General features: G+C 40.2%; 1 protein-coding gene across 1 annotated transcript in view; it reads left to right on the top strand.

Moving 5' to 3' along the window:
- The window catches only part of LOC133656434 (glutamate receptor ionotropic, NMDA 2C-like), a 180,727-nt gene that overhangs the window by 146,264 nt on the left and 10,705 nt on the right, over nucleotides 1–23,758 (top strand). The window contains 2 exon segments of the mRNA XM_062057513.1: nucleotides 7,058–7,290; nucleotides 13,728–13,806. Coding sequence (XP_061913497.1) covers nucleotides 7,058–7,290; nucleotides 13,728–13,806 — 312 coding nt within the window.

The following is a 23,758-nucleotide window of genomic DNA, read 5'->3' on the forward strand; positions in this document are numbered from 1 at the left end:
TAGAATGATAAAATACCAAAATAAAAGACACTGATACCTGCTAAATCAGCTAAAAAAGCGAAAATGCTAACTGTAACATGCGCCAAGTACCAAAATACTGTAAGTTACTCCAGTGTTTTTCAACCACCAAAAATAAACAAAAGGTGAGTGCCCCTAAGAAAAGGCATTGAAGCTTAGGGAAGGCTATGCAGAACAAAACTAAAACCGAACCGGCAACAAAGTAAAGAAAAACCGAACGCTGGACGACAGCAAAGACTTACTGCGTCCACAAAGTACATCCAAACTTGACATGGCAATCAACAATGTCCCCACAAAGACGGATAAAAACAACTGAAATATTCTTCATTGCTAAAACAAAGCAGTAACAAAATATTTGACTCTGAGTTGTGTACCTGCAAATTTTGCAAAAAAAAAGGCTAATAATAGAATGCTAACGATTGCGCCACAAAATTGGCGACAGTCCAGTTTGTTTGGCTGTAAGGAGGCTGGCTTTCTGGGAAGATATAAAAACCCTGCAGTTAGAATGATAAAATACCAAAATAAAAGACACTGATGCCTGCTAAAGTAGCTAAAAAAGCGAAAATGCTAACTGTAACATGCGCCAAGTACCAAAATACTGTAAGTTACTCCAGTGTTTTTCAACCACCAAAAATAAACAAAAGGTGAGTGCCCCTAAGAAAAGGCATTGAAGCTTAGGGAAGGTTATGCAGAACAAAACTAAAACTGAACTGGCTGCTAAGTAAACAAAAACAGAACGCTGGACGACAGCAAAGACTTACTGCGTCCACAAAGTACATCCGAACTTGACATGTCAATCAACAATGTCCCCACAAAGACGGATAAAAACAACTGAAATATTCTTGATTGCTAAAACAAAGCAGTAACAAAATATTTGACTCTGAGTTGTGTACCTGCAAATTTTGCAAAAAAGGCTAATAATAGAATGCTAACGATTGCCCCACAAAATTGGCGACAGTCCAGTTTTTTTGGCTGTAAGGAGGCTGGCTCTCTCGGAAGATATAAAAACCCTGCAGTTTGAATGATAAAAATACCAAAATAAAAGACACTGATACCTGCTAAATCAGCTAAAAAAGCGAAAATGCTAACTGTAACATGCGCCAAGTACCAACATACTGTAAGTTACTCCAGTGTTATTCAACCACCAAAAATAAACAAAAGGTGAGTGCCCCTAAGAAAAGGCATTGAAGCTTAGGGAAGGCTATGCAGAACAAAACTAAAACCGAACTGGCTACAAAGTAAACAAAAACCGAACGCTGGACGACAGCAAAGACTTACTGCGTCCACAAAGTACATCCGAACATGACATGACAATCAACAATGTCCCCACAAAGACGGATAAAAACAACTTAAATATTCTTGATTGCTAAAACAAAGCAGTAACAAAAATTTGACTCTGAGTTGCGTACCTGCAAATTTTGCAAAAAAAAGGCTAATAATAGAATGCTAACGATTGCGCCACAAAATTGGCGACAGTCCAGTTTGTTTGGCTGTAAGGAGGCTGGCTCTCTCGGAAGATATAAAAACCCTGCAGTTTGAATGATAAAAATACCAAAATAAAAGACACTGATACCTGCTAAATCAGCTAAAAAAGCGAAAATGCTAACTGTAACATGCGCCAAGTACCAAAATACTGTAAGTTACTCCAGTGTTATTCAACCACCAAAATAAACAAAAGGTGAGTACCCCTAAGAAAAGGCATTGAAGCTTAGGGAAGGCTATGCAGAACAAAACTAAAACCAAACTGGCAACAAAGTAAAGAAAAACAGAATGCTGGACGACAGCAAAGACTTACTGCGTCCACAAAGTACATCCAAACTTGACATGGCAATCAACAATGTCCCCACAAAGACGGATAAAAAAAACTGAAATATTCTCGATTGCTAAAACAAAGCAGTAACAAAATATTTGACTCTGAGTTGTGTACCTGCAAATTTTGCAAAAAAAAAGGCTAATAATAGAATGCTAACGATTGCGCCGCAAAATTGGCGACAGTCCAGTTTGTTTGGCTGTAAGGAGGCTGGCTTTCTCAGAAGATATAAAAACCCTGCAGTTAGAATGATAAAATACCAAAATAAAAGACCTGCTAAAGTAGCTAAAAAAGCGAAAATGCTAACTGTAACATGCGCCAAGTACCAAAATACTGTAAGTTACTCCAGTGTTATTCAACCACCAAAAATAAACAAAAGGTGAGTGCCCCTAAGAAAAGGCATTGAAGCTTAGGGAAGGCTATGCAGAACAAAACTAAAACCGAACTGGCTGCAAAGTAAAGAAAAACCGAACGCTGGACGACAGCAAAGACTTACTGCGTCCACAAAGTACATTCTAACTTGACATGGCAATCAACAATGTCCCCACAAAGACGGATAAAAACAACTGAAATATTCTTGATTGCTAAAACAAAGCAGTAACAAAATATTTGACTCTGAGTTGTGTACCTGCAAATTTTGCAAAAAAAAAGGCTAATAATAGAATGCTAACAATTGCGCTACAAAATTGGCGACAGTCCAGTTTGTTTGGCTGTAAGGAGGCTGGCTTTCTGGGAAGATATAAAAACCCTGCAGTTAGAATGATAAAATACCAAAATAAAAGACACTGATACCTGCTAAATCAGCTAAAAAAGCGAAAATGCTAACTGTAACATGCGCCAAGTACCAAAATACTGTAAGTTACTCCAGTGTTTTTCAACCACCAAAAATAAACAAAAGGTGAGTGCCCCTAAGAAAAGGCATTGAAGATTAGGGAAGGCTATGCAGAACAAAACTAAAACTGAACTGGCTGCAAAGTAAACAAAAACAGAATGCTGGACGACAGCAAAGACTTACTGCGTCCACAAAGTACATCCAAACTTGACATGGCAATCAACAATGTCCCCACAAAGACGGATAAAAACAACTGAAATATTCTTCATTCCTAAAACAAAGCAGTAACAAAATATTTGACTCTGAGTTGTGTACCTGCACATTTTGCAAAAAAAAAGGCTAATAATAGAATGCTAACGATTGCGCCACAAAATTGGCGACAGTCCAGTTTGTTTGGCTGTAAGGAGGCTGGCTCTCTCAGAAGATATAAAAACCCTGCAGTTAGAATGATAAAATACCAAAATAAAAGACCTGCTAAAGTAGCTAAAAAAGCGAAAATGCTAACTGTAACATGCGCCAAGTACCAAAATACTGTAAGTTACTCCAGTGTTATTCAACCACCAAAAATAAACAAAAGGTGAGTGCCCCTAAGAAAAGGCATTGAAGCTTAGGGAAGGCTATGCAGAACAAAACTAAAACCGAACTGGCAACAAAGTAAAGAAAAACCGAACGCTGGACGACAGCAAAGACTTACTGCGTCCACAAAGTACATCCGAACTTGACATGGCAATCAACAATGTCCCCACAAAGACGGATAAAAACAACTGAAATATTCTTCATTGCTAAAACAAAGCAGTAACAAAATATTTGACTCTGAGTTGTGTACCTGCAAATTTTGCAAAAAAAAAGGCTAATAATAGAATGCTAACGATTGCGCTACAAAATTGGCGACAGTCCAGTTTGTTTGGCTGTAAGGAGGCTGGCTTTCTGGGAAGATATAAAAACCCTGCAGTTAGAATGATAAAATACCAAAATAAAAGACCTGCTAAAGTAGCTAAAAAAGCGAAAATGCTAACTGTAACATGCGCCAAGTACCAAAATACTGTAAGTTACTCCAGTGTTATTCAACCACCAAAATAAACAAAAGGTGAGTGCCCCTAAGAAAAGGCATTGAAGCTTAGGGAAGGCTATGCAGAACAAAACTAAAACCGAACTGGCTGCAAAGTAAACAAAAACAGAACGCTGGACGACAGCAAAGACTTACTGCGTCCACAAAGTACATCCAAACTTGACATGGCAATCAACAATGTCCCCACAAAGACGGATAAAAACAACTGAAATATTCTCGATTGCTAAAACAAAGCAGTAACAAAATATTTGACTCTGAGTTGTGTACCTGCAAATTTTACAAAAAAAAAGGCTAATAATAGAATGCTAACGATTGCGCCACAAAATTGGTGTCAGTCCAGTTTGTTTGGCTGTAAGGAGGCTGGCTCTCTGGGAAAATATAAAAACCCTGCAGTTAGAATGATAAAATACCAAAATAAAAGACACTGATACCTGCTAAATTAGCTAAAAAAGCGAAAATGCTAACTGTAACATGCGCCAAGTACCAAAATACTATAAGTTACTCCAGTGTTATTCAACCACCAAAAATAAACAAAAGGTGAGTGCCCGTAAGAAAAGGCATTGACGCTTAGGGAAGGCTATGCAGAACAAAACTAAAACCGAACTGGCTGCAAAGTAAAGAAAAACAGAATGCTGGACGACAGCAAAGACTTACTGCGTCCACAAAGTACATCCAAACTTGACATGGCAATCAACAATGTCCCCACAAAGACGGATAAAAACAACTGAAATATTCTTGATTGCTAAAACAAAGCGGTAACAAAATATTTGACTCTGAGTTGTGTACCTGCAAATTTTGCAAAAAAAAAGGCTAATAATAGAATGCTAACGATTGCGCCACAAAATTGGCGACAGTCCAGTTTGTTTGGCTGTAAGGAGGCTGGCTTTCTCGGAAGATATAAAAACCCTGTAGTTTGAATGATAAAATACCAAAATAAAAGACCTGCTAAAGTAGCTAAAAAAGCTAAAATGCTAACTGTAACATGCGCCAAGTACCAAAATACTGTAAGTTACTCCAGTGTTATTCAACCACCAAAATAAACAAAAGGTGAGTGCCCCTAAGAAAAGGCATTGAAGCTTAGGGAAGGCTATGCAGAACAAAACTAAAACCGAACTGGCAACAAAGTAAAGAAAAACCGAACGCTGGACGACAGCAAAGACTTACTGCGTCCACAAAGTACATCCAAACTTGACATGGCAATCAACAATTTCCCCACAAAGACGGATAAAAACAACTGAAATATTCTTGATTGCTAAAACAAAGCAGTAACAAAATATTTGACTCTGAGTTGTGTACCTGCAAATTTTGCAAAAAAAAGGCTAATAATAGAATGCTAACGATTGCGCCACAAAATTGGCGACAGTCCAGTTTGTTTGGCTGTAAGGAGGCTGGCTCTCTGGGAAGATATAAAAACCCTGCAGTTAGAATGATAAAAATACCAAAATAAAAGACACTGATACATGCTAAATCAGCTAAAAAAGCGAAAATGCTAACTGTAACATGCGCCAAGTACCAAAATACTGTAAGTTACTCCAGTGTTTTTCAACCACCAAAATAAACAAAAGGTGAGTACCCCTAAGAAAAGGCATTGAAGCTTAGGGAAGGCCATGCAGAACAAAACTAAAACTGAACTGGCTGCAAAGTAAACAAAAACAGAATGCTGGACGACAGCAAAGACTTATTGCGTCCACAAAGTACATTCTAACATGACATGACAATCAACAATGTCCCCACAAAGACGGATAAAAACAACTGAAATATTCTTGATTGCTAAAACAAAGCAGTAACAAAATATTTGACTCTGAGTTGTGTACCTGCAAATTTTGCAAAAAAAAAGGCTAATAATAGAATGCTAACGATTGCGCCACAAAATTGGCGTCAGTCCAGTTTGTTTGGCTGTAAGGAGGCTGGCTTTCTGGGAAGATATAAAAACCCTGCAGTTAGAATGATAAAAATACCAAAATAAAAGACCTGCTAAAGTAGCTAAAAAAGCGAAAATGCTAAGTGTAACATGCGCCAAGTACCAAAATACTGTAAGTTACTCCAGTGTTATTCAACCACCAAAATAAACAAAAGGTGAGTGCCCCTAAGAAAAGGCATTGAAGCTTAGGGATGGCTATGCAGAACAAAACTAAAACCGAACTGGCAACAAAGTAAAGAAAAACCGAACGCTGGACGACAGCAAAGACTTATTGCGTCCACAAAGTACATCCGAACATGACATGGCAATCAACAATGTCCCCACAAAGACGGATAAAAACAACTGAAATAGTCTTGATTGCTAAAACAAAGCAGTAACAAAATATTTGACTCTGAGTTGTGTACCTGCAAATTTTGCAAAAAAAAAGGCTAATAATAGAATGCTAATGATTGCGCCACAAAATTGGCGACAGTCCAGTTTGTTTGGCTGTAAGGAGGCTGGCTCTCTCGGAAGATATAAAAACCCTGCAGTTAGAATGATAAAATACCAAAATAAAAGACCTGCTAAAGTAGCTAAAAAAGCGAAAATGCTAACTGTAACATGCGCCAAGTACCAAAATACTGTAAGTTACTCCAGTGTTTTTCAACCACCAAAAATAAACAAAAGGTGAGTGCCCCTAAGAAAAGGCATTGAAGCTTAGGGAAGGCTATGCAGAACAAAACTAAAACCGAACTGGCTGCAAAGTAAACAAAAACAGAATGCTGGACGACAGCAAAGACTTACTGCGTCCACAAAGTACATCCGAACTTGACATGGCAATCAACAATGTCCCCACAAAGACGGATAAAAACAACTGAAATATTCTTGATTGCTAAAACAAAGCAGTAACAAAATATTTGACTCTGAGTTGTGTACCTGCAAATTTTGCAAAAAAAAAAGGCTAATAATAGAATGCTAACGATTGCGCCACAAAATTGGCGACAGTCCAGTTGGTTTGGCTGTAAGGAGGCTGGCTCTCTGGGAAGATATAAAAACCCTGCAGAATGGTGTGGAGTGTGAGGGGAATGATTATCTCCATCACACACACACACACACACACACACACACACACACACACACACACACACACACACACACACACACACACACACACACACACACACACACACACACACACACACACACACACACACACACACACACACACGCAGTACAAACACACCATGAAGGCTGCCTGATGTGTGGAGTTAATATCCACCTCCACTGAGAGGTTGAAGTATATTCACAAACACACCCTGACATACAACATTTGAGTGACAAAAATGGGCCAATAAGAGATATTGTCGATGAATTGTGGCGGCGGCAACCCTTCAACGTAATCCGTGCTCCCCCCCCCCCCGCCTCCAGGAGACACTCAGCGCCTGGAGACGGTGTGGCTGTCGGGCATCTGCCAGAACGAGAAGAACGAGGTGATGAGCAGCAAGCTGGACATCGACAACATGGCGGGCGTCTTCTACATGCTGCTGGTGGCCATGGGCCTCAGCCTGCTGGTGTTCGCCTGGGAGCACCTGCTCTACTGGAAGCTGCGCCACTCGCTGCGCAAGTCGCGCAAGCTCGACTACATGTTGGCCGTCAGCAGGGTGAGGCAGTGGCGACGCGTTCGGGTGTACTGGGAAGTAGGAGAATCTGCGATTTTAGTTAACATATATATATATATATATATTTTTTTTTAGCCTCAGGAAGCGGGCAAAAACAATATTTCCATCAGTGACGTCCACAGGAAAAAAAAATATTTAAACGTAGGATAAAATTAACCGTAAAATACTTGTATTAATTTTTTTAAATCAAGCAACATGCCCTGCATGTTGATCTAATTGTACAAAACCCCAAACCCGTGAAGTTGGCACGTTGTGTAAATGGTGAATAAAAACAGAATACAATGATTTGCAAATCCTTTTCAACTTATATTCAGACAAAAAACCATGCTTGGTAGAAAACGCTCAAACGTAAAGCTTCACTCTTCCTAAATGCGCTAGCTCAGGGGTCACCAACCTTTTTGAAACCAAAAGCTACTTCTTGGGTAGTGATTAATGCGAAGGGCTACCAGTTTGATACACACTTCAATAAATTGCCAGAAATAGCCAATTTGCTCAATTTACCTTTAACTCTATGTTATTATTAATAATTCATGATATTTATACTTAATCGAACGGTTTAAAAGAGGAGAAAACACGAAAAAAAATGACAATTAAATTCTGAAACATGGTTTATCTTCAATTTCGACTCTTTAAAATTCAAAATTCAACCGGAAAAAAAGAAAAGAAAAACTAGCTAATTCGAATCTTTTTGAAAAAATAAAAAAAATAATTTATGGAACATCATTAGTCATTTTTCCTGATTAAAATTAATTTGAGAATTTTGATGACATGTTTTAAATAGGTTAAAATCCAATCTACACTTTGTTAGAATATATAACAAATTGGACCAAGCTATATTTCTAACAAAGACAAATCATTATTTCTTTTAGATTTTCCAGAACAAAAATTTTAAAAGAAATTCAAAAGACATTGAAATAAGATTTAAATTGGATTCTACAGATTTTCTAGATTTGCCAGAATAATTTTTTTTGTATTTTAATCATAATAAGTTTGAAGAAATATTTCACAAATATTCGTAGTTGAAAAAACAGAAGCTAAAATGAAGAATTAAATTAAAATGTATTTATTATTCTTTACAATAAAATTTTTTTTTACTTGAACATTGATTTAAATTGTCAGGAAAGAAGAGGAAGGAATTTAAAAGATAAAAAGGTATATGTGTTTTAAAAATCCTAAAATAATTTTTAAGGTTGTATTTTTTCTCTAAAATTGTCTTTCTGAAAGTTATAAGAAGCAAAGGAAAAAAATTAATGCATTTATTTAAACAAGTGAAGACCGAGTCTTTAAAATATTTTCTTGGATTTTCAAATTCTATTTGAGTTTTGTCTCTCTTAGAATTAAAAATGTCGGGCAAAGCGAGAACAGCTTGCTAGTAAATAAATGAAAATTAAAAAATAGAGGCAGCTCACTGGTAAGTGCTGCTATTTGAGCTATTTTTAGAACAGGCCAGCGGGCTACTCATCTGCTCCTTACGGGCTACCTGGTGCCCGCGGGCACCGCGTTGGTGACCCCTGCGCTAGCTTGATGTTAATTTACATGGGATTTGCCATAGACAGGCTACTATTAGCATGAGTGATTTTACATGGCGATTTGAACACCTCCAAATGTGTTATTGAAAACTACAACTGGGATCACAGGTGTCAAAATCAAGGCCCGAGGGCCAAATGTGGCCCGCCACTTCATTTTATTTGGCCCTCGAAAGCCTGCAAATAACATGTATCAATAAAGTACTGTAACTTTTCTTACTAAATGTATTATTTCTTAAAAAAAACGTATGTACTCCATGTAATCGCAAATTATGTTAACTTAAATATTGTCTAATTATGCAAAAATATATGATCAAACATTCAAACCATTTTTAAAATATAAATAAAGTTCAGTTAATGAACAGGTAGGTAGTATTTCCTGCTTGGCATTGCTGCCTGTCGCACCTCCTCCAGTGCCCACGGGTCAGCTGCAGGGTCATCAGCCAGGAACCACCATTCACCAACGTTTCACTCCTTTAATCCTGGAACGTCTCCTGGTGGCGGAGCAGTGACAGGGACGTCTCCCTGTCACCCCCTGCAGCTGATAGCTGTTACCCCCTGCGGCTGTTATCGGGGTTAGTTGTTCTTTCCCCAGCTCCTGTCCTTCCTCCTCAGCCAGAGCCAAAAGCTGCCTTTCTCGGCCTCCTCTGCCAGATCTTTTATGGCCTTTCTCAGCTTTCTTCCAGTCACTCCTACGTCCCTCAAAAGGCGTGTGGTTGACAGCCCCACGTAGCCTCGGCAGCCAACTTCTACTGGGTAGATGGTTGTCTTCCAGCCAGCCTCCCGGCACTCAGCAGCCAGCTCCGAGTACTTGGCCTTCTTGCGCTCAAAGGCGGCCTCGATCCCCTCCTCCGATGGTACGGTCAGCTCAATAAGGTGCACCACTCTTGCCTTGCTGGACCACACTACAATATCCGGGCGGAGAGATGTAGTGGTGATCTCCGTGGGGAACCGGAGCTGCCTATTGAGGTCAACCCTCATGTCCCACTCCTGGTCTGGGGAAAAGGGCCTTGCTGCTGTCTCTCTTGGCCTGATGTATCTTTGACCCCCCCCTTCCGTGACAAAGCTGGTATGGTTCTCTGCTGGTGGTGATTCTTTGCTGCCCTGTCGACACCCCTCCAGCACCTCCGCTAGTTTCCTCAGGACCTGGTCGTGGCGCCATCTATAGCGCCCCTGAGAGAGTGCGGTCTTGCAGCCCGACAAGATTGCGTTGGGAGCATTGCAGAGTGAGCAGCATTCCTCGTTCCCGAACCATTGGTGAAGGTTACGAGGACAGGGAAGCGTGTCGTAGGTTGAACGAATAAGGAAGCTGATCCTTGCCTGTGGAATCTTCCACAGGTCGGACCAGCTGATGTTCCGGTTGACCACTCCCTCCCAGGTTGTCCACCTTCCTTGTCGGCCCTGCGACACGGCCTTGATCTTATAGCGCTCTTCCTCCATCCTCGTCACCTCCGCCACCACCATCTCCTTCCTCTCCTTGCGGTTGGCCTTAGACCAGAACCGAGGCGCTTCTCCCCATCCTAGCCCTGCTCTTCCTGCCTGGACTCTGCCCATGAGCTCTTGGTGATGCAGCCTACTGACAGCTCGGTCAACCTCAGTTTGGGCTTTCCACTTTCGGCCAGTGGGAACCTTGGCATTGGCGTTCCTTACTGACTGGTCAGTGGACTCTCTTAGTTCGAGGACCAGCCTGGACTTCTCCTGCATATAGCCCAGACTGATAGACTGCAGTGGCAGCTGCAGTGCGTTCTTCCCAAAGAGGCCCGTTTCTGAAAGGCACCGTGGTAGTCCCAGCCACTTTCTGATGAATGAGTTGGCTTTTCCATCCATCTTACTCACGGCAGATGAGGGGATCTCGCTCATTTTCAGAGGCCACATCACCCTCCTGTAGAGTATGAACTGGTAGCACCAGACCTTGTACTTTCCAGGGAGTTGGCTCTGGTCGATCCTTGCCAGGCCGTCCGTGAGTTGTTTCATGACAGTCCTCCCCATCTGTTTATCGGACAGCTCTGCAGTGTACTGCCTCCCCAGGCTTTTGATGGGTTGCTCAGACAGGAGGGGGATTTTCTCTCCCCCGACGACAAAGATGGTGTTGTCGTTTCTGACTCCCCTTCTGAGTGACAGGCTACGGGATTTGGAGGGTTTGATCTTCATTCTGGCCCATGATGTCAACTCATCCACCCTTTTCAGCAGTCGAGATGTACATGCTGCTGTCTGAAGGAGGCTGGTGACATCGTCCATATAGCTCCTCAATGGGGGTAACCTCTGACCAGATGGTGTTTTGATTCCTCCAACCATTTGCCTTGCTCCGATGAGGATTATCTCAAAGGCTGCCACGAACAAGATTGGAGAAATGGCACACCCCATTGCAATTCCCACTTCTAGATGCTGCCACCCGGTGGTGAAGTCCTGGAGGGCAAAGCACATCTGCAGATCGCTGAAGTAAAGCGCTACCAGGTTCTTGATGCAGGGTGGCATGTGGAAGAACTCCAAGGCGTAGTTGATCAGCTGGTGTGGGACCGATCCGTACGCGTTGGCGAGATCGAGCCAGATGACATGCAGGTCGGTCTTCTCCCGCTTGGCCTTCTGGATCTGGTCCCAGATCATCGTAGAGTGCTCTACGCATCCTGGGAAACCTGGAACTCCTGCTTTCTGGCAGTTGGTGTCGATGTAGCAATTCTCTAGCAGGTAGGTGGTCATCCTTCTGGCCAGCACTGAGAAGAAGATTTTTCCTTCTACGTTCAGCAGGGCGATGTTTCTGAATTGGCCGATATTTTATATTTTTATACTAATAATAATGATTTCAAAGCAAGTTATCCATCAAATTGTGCAATGTAAAAGTAGCAATAGATTTCATGGTAAAATTGTGACATTTTATTGTGTTTTCTACAGCATTTTTCTCTAAATGAAAACAATTGTACTTTTTTTTTACTGTAATAAACTGTGGTGTTGTTTTGGCATTTACAGTAATACACCGAAAAATCTACAGTTGTTGATTTGCCGTAAAAAGAAAAAAAACTGGCAGCTCAGGTGCTAAAATGTTACTGTAAAATTGCAGTTTTTTTTATTTACAGTAAAAAAACAAATGCGAATTTTACAGTAAGATTCTGGCAACTGAGCTGCCTATTATTTACTATAAAAACAGCAATACCGTTTTTCCATTTACAGTAATAAACACAAAATTTTGAAGTGAAATTATCGCAACTTACCATATTTTTTTTACATTTTAGTTCCCCAAAAAATTCCCTAATAAAATACATTTAAAAATGGTGTAATAATAGTATTCACTGTTAGAAGCGGCCCTCTGGGGCCAAACATAACTGCCATGTGGCCCTCAGTGAAAACCACTTTGACACCTCTGACTTAAATGAATGTTACAATCCAACAGCTGGTGTGTAATGAGCACAGTACTTACCTGATTAAAACTTTGTAGGGCGCAACACAACGTTTCTATACGCCAGTGAAACAACACGGCATAGGTAGCCTACGCAGTCCTGCCATCTAATGACAACTGAGATCAGAAAACAAGTTATAACTGGACAGCGCTAGCTTGATGCTAGTTTACGTGGGATTTGCCATAGACAGGCTACTATTAGCATCAGCGATTTTACATGGCGATTTGAACACCTCCAAATTTGTTAACGAAAACTACAACTTAGATGAATGCTACAATCCAACAGCTGGTGTGTAATGAGCACAATACTTGCATGATTAACACTTTTTAGGGCGCAACACAACGTTTAACTTCCTGGAAAAAAAATCCACGCCCTCGTTAAAACAACACAGCATATGTAGCCTACACAGTCCTGCCATCTAATGACAAGTGAGATCAGAAAACAAGTTATAACTGGACAGCGCTAGCTTGATGCTAGTTTACATGGGATTTGCCAAAGACAGGCTACTATTAGCATCAGCGATTTTGCATGGCGATTTGAACACCTTCAAATTTGTTAATGGAAACTACAACTTGGATGAATGCTACAATCCAACAGCTGGTGTGTCATGAGCACAGTTATGAGCACAGGACTTACATGATTAACACTTTGTAGGGCGCAGCGGTTGCAGACTAAACACCGGCTCGCGTAAACGATCACTCAGGCAGACGGACCGAGCCAAACTCCCCCGGAGTAATGTTGCCATTTTCAACACCGATCCAAAAAAAAGTATGCTCGGTAGAAAACGCTAAAACGTAACGTAAGGCTCCGCTCTTCCAAAAAATGCGCTAGCTCGATGCTAGTTTACATGGGATTTTCCATAGACAGGCTACTATTAGCATCAGCAATTTTACATGGCGATTTGAACACCTCCAAATTTGTTAACGAAAACTACAACTTGGATGAATGTTACAATCCAACAGCTGGTGGGTAATAAGCACAATACTTAGACGATTAACACTTTGTAGGGCGCGACACAACGTTTAACTTCCTGCGAAACAACACGGCATATGTAGCCTGCACACTACTGCCATTTAATGACAACTGAGATCAGAAAACAAGTTATAACTGGACAGCACAGTTATCATAATAAGCTCATTTTTAAATGTTACATTAAAAAATAAAATTTTATTAACAAACAATTAACATTTATTAACACACACAGGCTACTATTAGCATCAGCGATTTTACATGGCGATTTGAACACCTCCAAATTTGTTCATGAAAACTACAACTTGGATGAATGCTACAATCCGACAGCTGTTGGGTAATGAAGGATATATATATATTTTCATATATCCATATTTTTGTGTTTCTTCTTTCCTCCATAATCGTATTACAAAATAGCTAGTATTCTTCCTTCTTTACTAGTCTGCAAAGTAAGGTGTCGGTCTTCTAGCAGTGGAATGCAGAGAGTAGAGATAACACGAGAAGGAGGAATACTCCCTGTTCTGCTTCCCAGGCCAGACTCAAGATAAGAGACAAGGAGAATGTGTTTGAAGTGAGAGAAGTGAGGGCGGGGGTAGATATTGAAGAGGAGAGTGCATTCCGGGATGTTTTCAGATCAACTTGGGCTACGCATTTGTATGTGTTGTTCAAGGCTGGTCTCTATTCTCAAATATTTGACAATAAATGACAAAATACCTATTCTGTGCTTGGTGGTACCTTTGAGTTCAGTTTATATGTCATCTAAGGAACTTGGGACTGACCAGCGTTTTACATCCCACTTGGAGAAACATCTGGTCAAACGCAACAGTAATAAGCACAATACTTAGACGATTAACGCTTTGTAGGGCGCGACACAACGTTTAACTTCCTGCGAAACAACATAGCATATGTAGCCTGCACAGTACTGCCATCTAATGTCTCGGAAGTGCAACTGCATTTCAAATGAGGCAGATCAGAAAATATAACACCTGGACAGCACTGTTATCATAATAAGCTCATTTTTAAATGTTACATTAAAAAATAAATGTTTTTATCAAACAATAAACATATATTAATAATATAATTCACTTATTAACACACACAAAAGTACCAAAAACTGGTGCCGTTGAGGACCTGTATCGATTCCCAGGTACCGTTTTTAGGGTCCGCACAGGCCCATTGTCAAAGGAATCCCAAAGGGAGTCCTTTTGCAATGGGACGAAAGGACACTATTGAAATTGTAACGTTTTATTATTATTCTTTATTCTTTATTATTATTATTCCGCAGCTTTGCGCACTACTTTGCCCCCCTTAACATGCTTCAAAACTCACCAAATTTGACACACAAATAGAAAAAAGTGACCCAAAAACTTTAGTAAAAAAACCTAACCTCAAAAATCAAAATTGCGCTCTAGCGCCCCCTAGGAAGAAAACTGCCTGTAACTCCCACTGGGAATGTCGTAGAGACATGAAACCTCTATGTAGGTCTCACTTAGACCTACTTTTTTATTAATTAATTTCTTCGGGCAAAAATCAACAGGAAGTTGGCAATTTCCCCTTCAAGACAAAAAATGACTAAAAACACTAATTTTTGCCTCTTTGAGCTGTAATTTGACCCCTTTAAAACACTTCAAAACTCACCAAACTTCTCACACACATCGGGACTGGTAGAAATTGCCATCTAAAAAAAAAACCGAACCCCAAAACTCAAAATTGTGCTCTAGCGCAATTTTTGAATAAAACAGAGACACAACTGCTCCTCAGAGGAAAACTCAAGACAAAACTGCTTGTAACTTCTCTCTTAGAGACATGAAACAAATACCTCTATGTAGGTCTCACCTAGACCTACATTTCTTAGATTGACATCCTTCAGCAAAAATCAACAGGAAGTTTGCTATCCCTCCTTCAAAACAACATTTTTGTTAAAACCGGTCACCAAACATCAAACATTATCTCCTTCGAGCGCGTTTGTCGTTTCGGCTTCAAACTGCTACAGGAGAGAGATTGAACCCTTCTGATTAAAAGTTGACGACGGCGTTTCATTTAGTGCTACAGTTTTGATTTTACGTGCCTTCAAAGACCCGCTGCACTGATGCTGCTCCGGTGCCTATAATGACAACGGAAAATGCAATTTCTTCTTTTTTGTCCTCAAAATTCTACACACAATACCCTGTAATGACAATGTGAACTCAGATACAACTTCCTCTAACTCCCGGTACGAATATCGTAGAGACACGAAACAAAAACCTCTATGTAGGTCTCACTCAGGACTACCACTGGACAAAAGTATTGGGACACCTAGGACTAGCACCTGCCAAAACGCGGACCCGACCAACGCTGCTTGCAGCTTTAATTATTATTATTCCGCAGCTTTGCGCACTACTTTGCCCCCCTTAAGATGCTTCAAAACTCACCAAATTTGACAAACAAATAGAAAAAAGTGACCCAAAAACTTTAGTAAAAAATCCTAACCTCAAAAATCTAAATTGCGCTCTAGCGCCCCCTAGGAAGATAACTGCCTGTAACTCCCTCTAGGAATGTCGTAGAGACATGAAACAAAAACCTCTATGTAGGTCTCACTTAGACCTACTTTTTATTAATTAATTTCTTCGGGCAAAAATCAACAGGAAGTTGGCAATTTCCCCTTCAAGACAAAAAATGACTAAAAACACTCATTTTTGCCTCTTTGAGCTGTAATTTGACCCCTTTAAAATACTTCAAAACTCACCAAACTTCTCACACACATCGGCACTGGTGGAAATTGCCATCTAAAAAAAAAACCGAACCCCAAAACTCAAAATTGTGCTCTAGCGCAATTTTTGAATAAAACAGAGACACAACTGCTCCTCAGAGGAAAACTCAAGACAAAACTGCTTGTAACTTCTCTCTTAGAGACATGAAACAAATACCTCTATGTAGGTCTCACCTAGACCTACATTTCTTAGATTGACATCCTTCAGCAAAAATCAACAGGAAGTTTGCTATTCCTCCTTCAAAACAAAATTTTTGTTACAACCGGTCACCAAACATCAAACATTATCACCTCCGAGCGCGTTTGTCGTTTCGGCTTCAAACTGCTACAGGAGAGAGATTGAACCCTACTGATTAAAAGTTGACGACGGCGTTTCATTTAGTGCTACAGTTTTGATTTTACGTGCCTTCAAAGACCCGCAGCACTAAAGTTGCTCCGCTGCTGTTGTTTTAAGATGGCTGCTTAAAAGCAGAAAGCACCAGCGTGAGCACAGAATGCAGAGAAGGTAGTACACTACACAAAAGAATCTAACTCCCAGTACGAATATCGTAGAGACACGAAACAAAAACCTCTATGTAGGTCTCACTCAGGACTACCACTGGACAAAAGTATTGGGACACCTAGGACTAGCACCTGCCAAAATGCGGACCCGACCAACGCTGCTTGCAGCTTTAATTTTTAAATGTTTTTGGAGTCGTATTTTTTTCTACTTATTTTTGATCAAATCAACTTCAGTCTTTCAATTTTTCAAACTAAAAACTGACATTATTAGTTCATATGTGCATTCAAAGGGTTGGAATAAAATAAACAAATCTATGTTGACCTTTTTTTTTTCAAAATCTAGGACTGAAGTGATTTGAGAGATTTAACCAGAAACAGTTGGAAAATAATATAAATCCAAATATATATATTTTTTTTATTATACACTCTTAAAAAACTCCCTGAGGACTTTTTGGTCCTGGCTGCACTTAACTGCTGCTAAATTATGTATACCCCCAGAAGGTGTAACACCTTGGATGCTGCAGAAAAAAAAAGCATTTTGTTGCCTGTCCTCGCTTGCTAAAATCAGACTCGGCCATGAAATACAATCAATTAATCCTTCAAAAATATATATATTTTTTTAGATATTTACTGTATTTACTCTCTATCCCGTTTCTTTAAAAAAAAATAAAAAAAAAAATGTTTTCAATAAAAATAAGTCCTGTTACCCCCTATGAAAAAAGTGGAATATTCCATATTTACATCATTCAAGAAAAAGTACAACTATTTATTGTTCTCTATATTCAAAGATATTCCGACATTAAACCCGTCATTTTACCTCCATTACTTTTTTAACTAACGACTGTAATGTGCTTCATTATAAGATGCCATCAGCATAAATCCCATGTGACCAAATTTCAAGTGGCGTTCCGTCATTGAGGGCTAAAAACTCCTGTTACTCAAAATGAGTCGCATTCGCCAAGATGGTGATATTTACGACGATGTTAGGGTTGTCCCGATACCAATATTTTGGTACTTATTTCGATACTTTTCTAAATAAAGGGGACCACAAAAAAATTGCATTATTGGCTTTATTTGAACAAAAAATCGTATTGTGCATGAAACATATGTTTATTATTGCAATTTAGTCCTTAAATAAAATAGTCAACTTGTCTTTTAGTAGTAAGTAAACAAACAAAGGCTCCTAATTAGTCTGCTGACGTATGCAGTAACATATTGTGTCATTTATACACCTATTATTTTGTACACATTATGAGGGACAAACTGTAAAAAATGATTATTAATCTACTTGTTCATTTACTGTTGATATCTGCTTATTTTCTCTTTCAACATGTTCTATCTACACTTCTGTTAAAATGCAATAATCACTTATTCTTCTCTTCTTTGATACTTTACATTAGTTTTGGATGATACCACACGTGTAGGTATCGATTCGATACCAAGTAGTTACAGGATCATACATTGGTCATATTCAAAGTCCTGACATATGAATTTTTAAATAAGTCAAAAATGATTGTGTGACGTTGTGATGTAATCATAGTAGTATCGACTAGATACACTCTTGTACTTGGTATCATTACAGTGGATGTCTGGTGTAGATCCACCCGTGGCGTTTGTTTACATTGTGACGCCGGTGAGCTATTGTCTCCTCCTACGGTGTGTAGTGAAGCATGTTTTGATACTCCTCGTCCTCCAGTGATAACGAAGTACTCTGTGTGTGTGCGCTGCCGAACGTGCTCCTCTGCTCGTAAAACCCAGCAATGTCACGACGTGACGACTCGCCGTCATGTCCGTTAAGAAAATAAAATAAAAAAATACAGGGAACCGGTACTTTTCAAACAGAGTACTGTTCCGTTTTTTTTTTTTTTATTCATTAGTGCCGCGATAGTATACCGGTACCGGTATACCGTACAACCCTAGTTCATGTGCTTATAAATGTTATTTTTGTAACGTTCAATAATGATATCTTGTTTTCCTACACTTCTGAGTCTCATTTGCAAGTTTTATGTAGCAGACTTTGTCCGCCGTTGCCATTCCACGACATTCGATGCGTTGCCGGAGTCAGGAAGTAGTCTTTGCCATTAAGCTGAGTGTGCGTTTTTTTTTTTAGCCCTACAAATGTTTGTACTACTACTACTAATAATAATAATAATATATTTTATTTGTAAAAAGCACTTTACATTGAGTAAACAACCTCAAAGTGCTACAGTGTATTAAAACAAATACAAATAAAAAGATAAGAAAAATAAATAAAAATCAAAACTAGAAGAGCCAAATAGCTAGAACTGGTATGCATATATCTATAAAAAAAGAGGCATTTTTAAAAAGAAGGGTTTTTAAGCCTTTTTTAAAAGCGTCCACAGTCTGTGGTGCCCTCAGGTGGTCAGGTTGTACTGCAAGTATTGTACTTATTACACAGCAGCTGTTTGATTTGCATGGCGCGTCTTAGTTTTGACGACCAAATTCACGCAATTTGGTAGCATGTATGTGGTCGAGGGGGGGAATATTTGATTTGATTAAAAATCGATTATCGACGCATCTATAATTTATGTATATTGATGCAGTTTAAAAAAAAAAAATGTTGTTTCACTAAATAAGCATTTATCAAACAGTGCATTTGAAATAAGAAACAGTTAAATTCATTCCCACATTCATTAAATTAATGGAAATGTCAGCAAAATTGGAACATAACTACCCTAAAATAAAGTGTTGTTGTCAGCTGAATTTGGGGGGGGGGGGGGGGGGGGTAAAAGCATATTCAGTCAAAGGCTGGACTCCAGGGAGGGGGTCCATACTGAAGCCAAGGAAAAACACCTCGTAGCCTTTGCACACATAAACAAGTTACATAGAATCCACAAAACTTGCAACAGAGCTGCTGTATAAGCGCTAGTCAGCCGTCCATCGCCCCTAAGGGATTCAAGCGTCGAGAGCGTTGAATATGTGTGTGTGGCGTATATTTATACGGCGCCTGAATCAGGACCTGGTCGGTACCTACAAAAGTACCCGATTCAGTGCCCATCCCTCCCGCTTCAAGTGTTGGCGCCATGCTTTCCAGCAAGTGCCAGTAAGACAACGCTAAATCGGCGTGGATTGATGTTTTCCTGCCGTAATCGAGAAGCCTCGTTTAAAACAATTACTGAAAAGGCCGTAGAGGGGATAAAAGCGCTAATTCGGGGGATTTGCTCGAACGTTTAACTTTAAGGGTTTGGCAATTAGCGTGACTCAGCAGCTGGTTATTGTTGTCGGGGAATGTGACTATTGAGACGTGAGGCTTCAATGGACTCCAGCCTCTCTGCTGCTCTTCAGCGTAATTACACCATTGAGACAGGATCCCTCTTCTTCTTTTTTTTGATTAGATTAGCGGCTAAGTGACTATCAGATCGTTAATCCGCATCAGGCCCCCCCCGGGGGCAAATTGAATTGAGCTTTCTTTTCCCGGAATCTGGGCGTCGGGAGCGTCCGCGGGATTTGTGTTTGCGCGTCGTTTGACTCGGGAGTTTAGCGCGGCGTCATCTGGTCCCCCGGTTTTTTTTTCTCGGGGTCTCAGGGGAATGCATAATGAATGTGATGCTAAGTATTCCCCCGGTGATAAAAGGAGATTTTAAAGGCCTACTGAAAGCCACTACTAGCGACCACGCAGTCTGATAGTTTATATATCAATGATGAAATCTTAACATTGCAACACATGCCAATACGGCCGGGTTAACTTAGAAAGTGACATTTTAAATTTCCCGCTAAACTTCCGGTTGAAAAGGTCTATGTATGATGACGCATGCGCGTGACGTCAATCGTTGAACCGGAAGTATTCGGACTCCATTGAATCCAATACAAAACTCTGTTTTTATCTCAAAATTCCACAGTATTCTGGACGTCTGTGTTGGTGAATCTTTTGCAATTTGTTTAATGAACAATGGAGACTGCAAAGAAGAAAGCTGTAGGTGGGATTGGTGTATTAGCGGCTGGCTGCAGCAACACAACCAGGAGGACTTTGACTTGGATAGCAGACGCGCTATCCGACGTTAGCCGCCGACCGCATCGATGATCGTGGTGAAGTCCTTCGTCGCGCCGTCGATCGCTGGAACGCAGGTGAGCACGGGTGTTGATGAGCAGATGAGGGCTGGCGTAGGTGGAGCGCTAATGTTTTTAGCATAGCTCTGACAAGGTCCCGTAGCTAAGTTAGCTTCAATGGCGTCGTTAGCAACAGCATTGCTAGGCTTCGACTGGCGGCACAGCATTAACCGTGTGGTTACAGGTCCAGTGTTTGGTTCGGTGTCTCCTGATAGTAGTATTGTTGATCTTCTGTCTATCCTTCCAGTCAGGGGCTTATTTCTTTTGTTTCTATCCGCATTTAAGCACGATGCTATCACGTTAGCTCCGTAGCTAAAGTGCTTCGCCGATGTATTGTCGTGGAGATAAAAGTCACTGCGAATGTCCATTTCACGTTCTGGACTCTCATTTTCAAGAGGATATAGTATCCGAGGTGGTTTAAAATACAAATCCGTGATCCACAATAGAAAAAGGAGAGAGTGCGGAATCCAATGAGCCCTTTTACCTAAGTTACGGTCAGAGCGAAAAAAGATACGTCCTGCACTGCACTCTAGTCCTTCACGCTCACGTTCCTCATCCACGAATCTTTCATCCTGGCTCAAATTAATGGGGTAATCGTCGCTTTCTCGGTCCGAATCGCTCTCGCTGCTGGTGTAAACAATGGGGAAATGTGAGGAGCCCTTCAACCTGCGACGTCACGCTACTTCCGGTACAGGCTAGGCTTTTTTTTTATCAGCGACCAAAAGTTGCGAACTTTATCGTCCATGTTCTCTACTAAATCCTTTCAGCAAAAATATGGCAATATCGCGAAATGATCAAGTATGACACATAGAATGGATCTGCTATCCCCGTTTGGATAAAAAAATGTCATTTCAGTAGGCCTTTAAAAATCCCATCAAAGTAATCCTGGTAAGAGTCTGTGTTGTCCCAGTTCTCTACAGGCGTCTGTGTATCGAAGTCAAAAGTCCTCCTGGTTAGAGTCTCTGTTATCCGAGTTCTTCCATCTTGACTGCATCTTTCGGGAATGTAAACAAAGAAGCGCCGGCTGTGTACTGTTGTTGCTGACTACGTTCGAAAAATACGTCCATTTCGCACCGACAACTTTCTTCTTTGCTTGCTCAGCTTCTTTCTCCATAATGCAATGAACATGATTGCAACAGATTCACCAACACAGATTTCCAGAATACTGTGGAATTATGAAATGAAAACAGAGCTTTTTCGTATTGGCTTCAATGTGGAAGGCATACCCGTGTTCCCCGGGTTACGTCACGCGCATACGGCATCCTCAGAGGCGTTTCGAACCGGAAGTTTAGCGGCAAATTTAAAATGTCACTTTATAAGTTAACCCGGCCGTATTGGCATGTGTTGTAATGTTAAGATTTCATCATTGATATATAAACTATCAGACTGCGTGGTCGGTAGTAGTGGCTTTCAGTAGGCCTTTAAAGTGGTGTCTTTCCGGCGGACAGACCGGGGAAGGGGGTGGGCGGGTGTAAGGATCGGTGTAACTCGGCCTGTCGCCATCAATATCTCAATATTTTTTCCGTAAAGTAAAAACAAAACAGTCCTAGTTACCTGAGATACTAAGTATGTCATTATTATGACTTAGTAAGTCAAAATAATGACAAATTAATGACTTACTGTAAGTTAGCGTTTGAAAAAAAGAGTTAAAAGTGGGGCCACATGCTGACATGTGTTCAACTCATCATGCTTAATTTATTACAGCATTATCGGAAGCCTGTAGTTGATTTTTATTATGTAAATGTTATATTTTTATCAACATGTGATAGCAGGGACCCTGTCATTCAAAACACGCTGCTACATTACTAATGATTAATGTAACTATAGCTGAAAAAAATAGTACAATAGCAATAGGAGAGACTATTCATCCCTGAACACCATGGAGTTCATGTAAGCTTTTTACATTATTATATCAACTATCAGAGACAGAAACTCTTCATTTAACATAATGTCCTTTTTTGCTGCTTCAACACAGCTCAATCAACACAGAAAAAGGTCAAGTGAAATAACTTAGTTGTTAACTGTAGGTCAATAATGCTTGTTTTTCGATCAGACAGACAGGGCTTTGCTGTCCGTAACACACACACACAGTGAGCTAACTTTACGCTAAAAGCTAATTAGCCTTCACCTCAAGGACTGCGAGCGAGCTGAGCTGCCGCTTATGTTTCTAGAACGTCAACGGGCTCATAGTGATGTTACTAGTACTTGACTTGGAAGTGTTTATTATAATTTGGGGAGAGTCCGCTGCATTATGCTCACCTGCTAAACACCTGTCCGCTCACCCGCACCCTCTCTCCTCTCTGCCTGCCTAAGCACTGACTACATGCGCTCTGAATACGCACTGCTGATTGGCTGTTACCGCTCTGCGTGTAACCAATCAGATGGTTCTGTGGGTGGGACAATGCTGGGTGCCGCAGAGACGAACTGACAGAGGCAGTACGAAGCGGAGCAGCTTGTTAAGACTTTAGTTTAGGCGGTGGCGGCCACCTTAACAACAAAGCGCTGCGGGAAACCCTGCAGTACATATTCCGTACAATTGACCACTAAATGGTAACACCCCAATAAGTTTTTCAACTTGTTTAAGTCGGGGTCCACGTTAATCAATTCATGCTGGCAATGTGTACCTTTGTGGTGTACAGCCCTTTGTTTTTCAACTGTGGTTGTTTTTAAAGGGCTTTATAAATAAAGTTGGTATGGTATGGTATGGTATGGTATGGTATGTACCTTGAGCCTCTTTTTGAGCACCAAATACGGTGGCGGGCCGTGCGTTTCCCACCTAGGCCTTCAGTGATGTCCGACTTCACTGATTACCCCCCCAAAATACCATCGTGGATGACCACTGCTGGATAAATAATACACAGGAACACATTTATAATAATAATAATAATAATAATAATAATGAATTACATTTGTAACGCACTTTACATTAGTTAAAATCTCAAAGTGCTACAAAGTATTAAAAAAAAAAAAAAAATAGAAACAACCGTATACTTGTTTCACCGAATAAAGTAGCCTTTTGTAATACATTTTTTGAAATATTGTTTTTCTTCAATATTTTTCAATATAGTAGGCTTTTTTCATTATTTATTTTTTAACATATTATTATTTTTTAAAATATATTTTTCAATATAATAACCTTTTTTTTCTTGTTTACATTTTTTTTTCTTTCTATTATGTAGCCTTGAGAGGGTTCTACTGTAAATTACAGTACTCACAGGTAGCCCGGAAGATCCTCATTGCTATGG

The sequence above is a fragment of the Entelurus aequoreus genome, linkage group LG08, assembly GCF_033978785.1.
Source record: "Entelurus aequoreus isolate RoL-2023_Sb linkage group LG08, RoL_Eaeq_v1.1, whole genome shotgun sequence".
NCBI lineage: Eukaryota > Metazoa > Chordata > Actinopteri > Syngnathiformes > Syngnathidae > Entelurus > Entelurus aequoreus.